General features: G+C 40.1%; 1 protein-coding gene across 1 annotated transcript; it reads left to right on the forward strand.

Moving 5' to 3' along the window:
* The first annotated feature begins 345 nt into the window (after positions 1 to 345).
* On the forward strand, positions 346 to 7,392 carry pcyt1bb (phosphate cytidylyltransferase 1B, choline b). Its single transcript, XM_076274909.1, has 8 exons — positions 346 to 492; positions 4,960 to 5,059; positions 5,274 to 5,390; positions 5,646 to 5,797; positions 5,938 to 6,016; positions 6,230 to 6,372; positions 6,589 to 6,777; positions 7,177 to 7,392. Exons 1-8 carry the CDS (start codon positions 346 to 348, stop codon positions 7,390 to 7,392), a joined length of 1,143 nt encoding a protein of 380 aa, XP_076131024.1.
* The last annotated feature ends 940 nt before the right edge of the window (positions 7,393 to 8,332 follow it).

Below are 8,332 nucleotides of genomic sequence, written 5' to 3' on the forward strand. Positions count from 1 at the left end.
AAAGGAATAAAGCTCCGTTTATTAAGGCCGACTGCGATGAATGTTAAAATCCAAAAATAAACCAATTGTAAGAACTAGCAGTGAGGAAACGATTTGCCACTGTGATATGCGCCCATATTTTTTTGACCAACCTTTACCACTGTTAAACTAGTCAAGAGACTGGTTATGTTGTCTAAGGATTTCGGCAGTAACGTGTCAGTGATAGAATGGACTTTGTACTCTTGACGGACCAATGATGTTGAAGAGACCGACAATCAATATCAGTGGAGGACACCACAGCTCTGTTTCCACTACAATCTGATACTGCTTTCAGGCAAACGCAAGACAGACCTGTTGCGTTCCAACATGGCAGGAAAGAGACGGAATGGCCCGAGAGCCAACAACGGCAGCAGGGGGGGCGGTGGTGGTGGTGGCGGCGCGCAGAGGCAACCCCAGCAGCAACCCCAGCAGCAACAGCAACAGCAACGTCGTCGCCGGAATATACCACGACAGGTGGGCTATGATTAAATTAAGTGGTCTGCATTAATTCCGGCTATAGTTATGAAAAGCAGGGACATATTCACATTTTCTTTTATATGAGGCTGCTTCTCAATAAGTCAAAGGACAGGACCGTTCTCCTGTCCTATAAAAGAACTATCGCAGTCTGTTCAGATATGGAAGAAACAGTCTAAGCCACATCCAAAGATTTACTTATTTTGAGAGTGGCCAATTCTTACTGACCAACAACTGACAAATAAGCACATAGAAGGGTATTCTATTCATCTTAAGGCTTTAGGCTACGGAAGTGTGTATTGCACATGTGATCTGTAGCATTTCACTGGAGTTAAATGTCCTGTTGGCAACTCTTGCATGACCTTAGAACTCATGAACGTGCAGCATGTCTGACATTCCAAGAGAAGTATAGGACCAATGGATTTTAGTGAAGTTAAATTGAGGTAACATCTCAGTATGAGGCCTATGATATTACAGTTTTTCTCAGTCGCTTTGGTGCTTTTCTCACATCACTATTAACATTTGCACAGAAGTTAGTGCATTTCTCAAAACAATTAGTGCAAACTGCATAACCTATAACCTGCAAATATAACCTACAAAAGCACGTCATGCTACAGTTTTTCTCAGTCGCTTTGGTGCTTTTCTCACATCACTATTAACATTTGCACAGAAGTTAGTGCAATTCTCAAAACAATTAGTGCAAACTGCAAAACCTAGTGGATGACCTGCAAAAGCACGTCACTTGCTCACAATGGATAGTCCACTGTCAGTCTCATCAAAATGAGAAGTCTTGACACCATCGTTTATGAACAAGATAGTCAAATGGCTTTGTCATGTTTTCATTATGACAGTTCTCTCAGTGTTTTCCAATGCAAAAAAAGGTCAGAACTCGGTGACACTACCTGAACATGCTCAAGACAGCACTATACAGTACTTGTATAGCCATTTGAAAACTACAGTAAAGTTACACATTGCTGTAGTTAGGTGAGTAAGTGAGTACAAGACACTGAATACGTACATTTTTACTGTATGCTCTTTGCAATTCTACAGCATTGTGACAGAATTTGATAACTAGTTCAACAATTTTGTATGTAATGACTCAAGCAATGAAATGAAGACTATTAGTTTTATTGGGAACGACTATTCAGCATTCATAAGTATAGTTCATTTTGACTGACATGACATGAGCAAATGATAATGTTAAAAAACAGCAGAGAATTGTATGAAAGCAACTGATACATGTCCAAAAGTATTTGCAATTTGTTCAGAGGAAGGAGAAATTGCTATGATGTGCACAAATGACTAAATGTTGTGGAGGTTGAACTAATAGTTATGAGAATTTTCATTCTGATCTGAAAAAAGCACCAAAGCGACTGAGAAAAACTGTAAAAAGGTCAGAACTCGGTGACACTACCTGAACAAGACAGCACTATACACTACTTGTACAGCAATTTGAAAATACAGTAAAGTTACACATTTCTGTAGTTAGGGGAGAAAGTGAGTGCAAGAAACGTGTATGTATGTTTCTTATTTTTACTGTATATGCTCTTTGCAGTTGTACAGCATTGTGACAGAATTTGATAACTAGTTCAACAATTTTGTATGTAATGGCTCAAGCAATGAAATGAAGACTACTGTAGTTGTATTGGGAACAATTCAGCATCCATAAGTATAGTTCATTTTGACTGACATGACATAAGCAAAGGATAATGTTATAAAACAGCAGAGAATTGTATGAAAGCAACTGATACATGTCCAAAAGCATTTGGAATTTGTTCAGAGGAAGGAGAAATTGCTACTATGATGTGCACAAATGATTAAATGGTGTGGAGGATGAACTAATAGTTATGAGAATTTTCATATTAATGTGAGAAAAGCACCAAAGCGACTGAGAAAAACTGTAAGTTGTATTGATGTTTAGTTTGTTCCATATCTGAGGTTACATCTTCATACTAGGCCTGTGATATCATTATGTTGTGCTGATGTTTAGTTTGTTGCATATCTACTATCCCATTTAGGCATTAAGTTCAAGATGTGTGATTGTTTATAATAAGAAAGCTCCATATTGAGTGTTCAAATTGTACTTTTACAGAAAATAGTAAAAGGGAGAAATAATTAGTGATGCTGGATTCTCTTAATACATTTCACATTACCTTACATTGAAGAACTGTGTAAGTCTTTCGGTTTGACAAATTATACATGAACCAATCAGCAAATCCTATCAGAAACAGCTGAGGGTCCAAAGGAGTATGACAACATTACTCATTACTGTTTATATTTGCTTACAGATAACTGCTTTGGAAAGCTGTATGTGTGAGCTATCACTAAACGTCTTATCAAAACTTAGATATAAACCATGATGACAATGTGCGCAAACATTCCGTCCAGGTTTTCTAATAGTAAAATAATTAAATATTTTTTTGCTCTTATTGCATTCCCTGTCCATCTCTGACACACCAATCTTTGTCTATTTCTTTTGTTGTTGTTGTTTTTAAGTTTTCCCCTTTATAGGACAGTGAAGACTGTCAGGAAGCAAGTGGGAGAGATGGGGTGGGATCAGGAAATGACTGTGGATCAGATTTGAACTCAGGTCCCTGTGTGCACTTGGACCTGATAGTGGTATGGACGTTGCAGCCAATTCCACCACAGCTCCCCCCTATGTCTTAGGTTTAACATTAGTCTGTTAGGGGTTATGTAATGGGCTTCAGAGTCCATTACCTGGGTGTCATGATCATTCAGATATCTGTCTGGCACAGGCTCTCAAACAGATGAGGTACTTGGAACCGATTTGGCATGAACTCCTGTCCTCTGGGTCGCGCTGTCTCTGATAATTACACACTCGGGATCAATTCCAAGTATTACTTCCAATCTTAGAAATAAAGCATTCCTTTAGTTCCATTGGAGCACCAAAAAATGGTACTAAAGAGATTATTACAGGGTTCCTACGGAGTATGGAAAACCTGGAAAAGTATGGAATTTGATTTTAGTAATTTCCAGGTCTGGATAAGTATGGAAAAAAGAAACAAGGGTATGGAGAAATATTTGAATTTACAGTTCTAATCACTTCACTCAGGTCATAATGAACCATTCCTACTGTTGTGTAGCTTAAGTTGTCAGTCCACATCAAGATACAATTGAATGGGGGACCTCAGAAAAAAATCTCTCCCACAAGGGGACCCTGGTACCAGAAACAAATCGAGAACCCCTGTTCTATGCACATGCTCTACACCATTGTGCACTGGTTTGTTTGCGTAGCTCTGCTATTTTCGGCTAAAACAATAGTAGACTTTTTTGATTTTGTAAAAGTTACCAAGACATGGATACTGCATTATCTGATAAACTGTTATTGCAAACAAATAATACTGTTTACGGTGATTTCTGAGGCCTCTGCCAGCAGTGCACTAGTCTCCAATATATGTAGGCTATGCTGTATCAAATGTGAGTGCACCTTCCATTTCAGCACTTCCCCAACAAAAAGTATCCAACAATGGGTAAGTGTTTTCTGCGGGCTAACAAGTTAATAATAAACATTATTATACAGCTATTCACAGTGCTAGTAGAACACTCCATTGACAATGTCTAGAATATGGTCAGAAAAATCTACCGAGAAGTTTGAAGATTTGAGTATGGAAAAAGTATGGAATTTTGAAATGGAAAATGTGTAGGAACCCTGTTATTAATTGCAAGCTTTGAGAAGCATCGCAGCTTTAATTACCATTCAAATAAAACATTTTTATTTTAACAGTTCAGTGGAATCTTTTTAAAGAAGCTTCACAAAACCCTTTCAGACTACAGCTGTAGTCAGTCAGTATAGACCCTTTCAACTGCATAAACAAACATATGCATTCCTAAGGCATTTCCAGTGGCACAGAACAGTGTTTCTCAAACTTTTTCAGACGAAGGACCACTTAACCAATAAAAAAGAAACGCACGGACCACCTAAAAAAAAAGATTAGACCTACTTCAACAGTATATAAACCCACACAATAGGCCTACTCACTGAACTACCTTGCTTATTGTCTTTGCACTTTGCTTATTGTGTCAGAGGACTCATATGATTTAAACTGGCATATCTTACATAGACAGTGTTGCAGAACTGTTTAGATTTACATACAAGTTGGTTTAATATTGCGAACAACTCATCTATATTATATTTGACCACGTCTGCTCACGGACCACTTGGGATAGCTTGCGGACCACCAGTGGTCTCCGGACCACACTTTGAGAAACACTGGCACAGAAAACAATATTGAGCTAATGAATGAGGACCAAAAAAACACATTTTGTAAGACATTACATTAAAGTCTGAATCATTTTCATTTTAAAGTGTCTCTGTTTGAATTAAACGTTTCAACAGGAAACCCTCGAGGAACAGATTGAAAGGGTCTATACTGTATTATATTGTTCACAATGAAAGGCCAACATCATACTTTAATGCATCTTGTGTCTGTGTCATTTCTCCACTAGACATTGTCACAGCCTGCAATCTTTGCTAGGGCCAAAGGCAGTGAGACGGCCATCCCTTATGAGAGAGTGACACTTGAGCAGGCTCGCAGAGGAACTCCAGGTCAGTCTGATAGCCAACAACTGTAGGATTCTTCCTTCCTTAGATTCGTCTTGATTGGAGAAGCATGTAAAAAAACGGACTCACTTTAATTTGGAGAATGACGAATAAGAACATAATGACTATAATAAAGGGGAGACATAAACAAACATGTGGATATTAACATGAGTTGTGTGTGTGTGTGTGTGTGTGTGTGTGTTATCTTTTATGACTGAAGCGGATCGGCCGGTGAGAGTCTACGCAGATGGCATATTTGACCTATTCCACTCTGGTCATGCCCGTGCTCTGATGCAAGCCAAGGCCCTGTTTCCAAACACACAGCTAATAGTAGGAGGTATGTGAAGTCACTTGCTAAATACTGGTATATACACAGTTACAGTACTTGCATTTGTGTTCTTGTAAATCAGGAGAGTCCTTAAATGGAGATTATTTTGTGCTTGGCTGTACTGTTGACTATGAACCACGAGAGACAGAGTTGAGTCATTGGTAAAGCTGATCTCTTAAACGCAAAAGCATTAACTTATATGTCTAGGCCATGTTGATTTATCGTGAGGGATCGTGTGTGTGTGTGCGTGTGTATTTCTCACAGTATGCAGCGATGAACTCACACACAAGTATAAGGGCTACACCGTGATGACCGAGGGTGAACGTTATGAGGCCTTGCGACACTGTCGCTATGTCGATGAGGTGGTCCGTGATGCACCCTGGACCCTTAGCCCTGAGTTTCTAAAGATGCACAGGGTAAGTCTGTCCTTCTCACCTTTTCTCTCTTTTTCTCTTTCTTTTTATCTATTTATCTTTCCATTGATCTATATCTGTCTTTCTCTCTCTCTGAAGATAAGACACACTCCACAGAGATGCATTCATTTTTTTTGTCACAGATTGACTTTGTGGCCCATGATGACATCCCATACACATCAGCAGGATCTGATGATGTCTACAAACACATCAAAGAAGCAGGTGCAGTATGCATGTTGTATCACTAATACAACCCTTTTTTATAGCACTAATACAACACCTTTTGGCAGTTCAAACTCATACATAACATGAAGACTCTTGAATTGTTTAATTCCTCATTTTTGTTTATTCTATGGGAATGTTCACTCGTGTGTGTGTGTGTGTGTGTGTGTGTGTGTGTGTGTGTGTGTGTGTGTATGTGTTTGTGTGTCACAGGAATGTTTGTGGCTACTCAACGGACAGATGGAATCTCCACTTCTGACCTTATCACCCGGATTGTGCGAGATTATGACGTGTATGTGCGTCGCAATTTGCAAAGAGGTTACACCGCCAGAGAACTCAATGTGGGATTTATCAATGTAAGTCAATCATTAGGGCATTGCACACCTGATACTATATTTTGTAATGCTGCTATTACACTGAACAAGATACCCACATGAGTTAGATTTTCATTCTGCTTGAGGTTTTATCTGCCCTTCCCACTCAATCAATTACATCTTATAGTGACCAAAACTATAAGGGGCCTCTCATTGAGGAACCCTGACCTGACCTGACTGATATCCCACTAATTCCAGGACAAGAAGTACCGTCTGCAGAACCAGGTGGACAAAATGAAGGAGACGGTGCACACCCTGGAGGAGAAGAGCAAGCACCTGGTGCACCGGGTGGAGGAGAAGAGCCATGACCTCATCCTGAAGTGGGAGGAGAAATCCCGCGAATTCATCGGGAACTTCCTGGAGCTGTTTGGGCCTGACGGAGCCTGGGTGAGTGTCCCACACATGACAAGTCTCCAAAAGGCATGCGCACACATCCAAGTGGCCTAAACTTCGGGTGCTGGACCAAAGCAAAAGTCACAGCAATAACAACAAAAATGACAAAAAAATGCGCCCAGGAAGCTCTGACGAAGGAATTGCCCCGAAATGTCATGTAGTTAAATATTTGCTAGGGAGCTGATGGGGAACTGCTTGTGTGCGGACCTTTTTTTGTCGTTATTGAGTGTCCCACGCACCAATCCTAGAAAATAGATTCAGCGCCATGTCACTTATTCACGTATCATGGAGAGCTGCTGAGAGTATCTTCTGTGTTTGGTATGGTCATCAAAGGCATTGGGGTATCTGTTGAATTGATCATCTCTCTTCCTCTTCCTCTCCCTCGGCGTGCAGCACATGATTCAGGAGCGGAGTGGACGAGTGCTCCAGGCCCTGTCGCCGTATCAGTCCCCCCGCGGCTCTCCAAGCAGCAGCCCCACCAGGGGGCGCTCTCCTTCGCCCCCGACCCACTGGCCCCTCCTGCGCTTCAGGTCACCTCCACCCACCCCGAAAGCACGCCGCAGTAGCCCTGGAAGCCCTGGAAGCGAGGGGGATGAGGAAGAGAAATAAATGTGCCAGTCTTATATGTACACACACACTGATACACGGACCGACACATATACACTCAAACACACACAGACACACACACAAACACATCAATGCAAGCAGGCAAGACATACTCTAACTCAGCCACATGCAGATGCACACACGTGCACACATACATACATACATAATATACACACCACATACAGTATAACCATGTGATGTACAAGCACCAGCACAAAGATAACATGAAATGCACTTTGCCTCTCTGACTCAAATATATTCACATACAGAAAGAGTAGCTCCTTAGGTGCTCCTTAGGTGTGTCTCCAAAACTAAAACTCATATGTATTTATTCCTGTACTGTATGTACAAACTCAATGACGGATATATTTGATTCTGGATATTGAATTCCTTCATATTTTTAAACAAAATAAATTTAAACATTTAAAATGTGATATAATTCATATTATTATATTTATTATATTTGCAAAACAAAGCACCAAAATCAGATATGTCATCAATAAGAAAATGCTTTTCATTCTAGGACTTTATGATTGATAATATGGTAAATTGGTATTACCATGTGCCACACCATGCCATTTTGTGTTTTTGAGATTATAACGTGTATGTGCGTTGCAATTTGCAAAGAGCAGCTGGAGAACTCAATGTGAGATTGATCAATGTAATGCTCTGATGTAATGTAATGTTCTTGTAATGCTGCTATTATACTGAACCTCAGTGCTACATGATTTAGATTTCCTTCTGCTTGAGATTTTTTCCATCCTTATTGGGATAATCAACCTCAATTACATCTTATAGTGACCAACACTGTGAGGAGTGCTATCATTGACCAACACTGACCTAACTAATATCCCTGATATCTTATATTGAGGCCATATTTAGGAATCTCTACATGTCAACCCTGGTCTGTGGAGGATAGCCTGTTATGTAACTTTCTTACAAA

Source organism: Alosa pseudoharengus, unplaced genomic scaffold (assembly GCF_046254945.1).
Source record: "Alosa pseudoharengus isolate Yale_2024_CS ecotype anadromous, Long Island Sound unplaced genomic scaffold, YU_APseudo_1.1 YU_APseudo_1.1_scf_8, whole genome shotgun sequence".
NCBI classification, from domain to species: domain Eukaryota; kingdom Metazoa; phylum Chordata; class Actinopteri; order Clupeiformes; family Clupeidae; genus Alosa; species Alosa pseudoharengus.

Excerpts from the sequence above, each read along its gene's own strand:
- pcyt1bb (XM_076274909.1), top strand. The coding sequence starts at position 346 with ATGGCAGGAAAGAGACGGAATGGCCCGAGAGCCAACAACGGCAGCAGG. Across the intron at positions 493-4,959 it reads GCCGGAATATACCACGACAG|ACATTGTCACAGCCTGCAAT; the intron begins GTGGGCTATGAT and ends TTTCTCCACTAG. Across the intron at positions 6,778-7,176 it reads TTGGGCCTGACGGAGCCTGG|CACATGATTCAGGAGCGGAG; the intron begins GTGAGTGTCCCA and ends CTCGGCGTGCAG.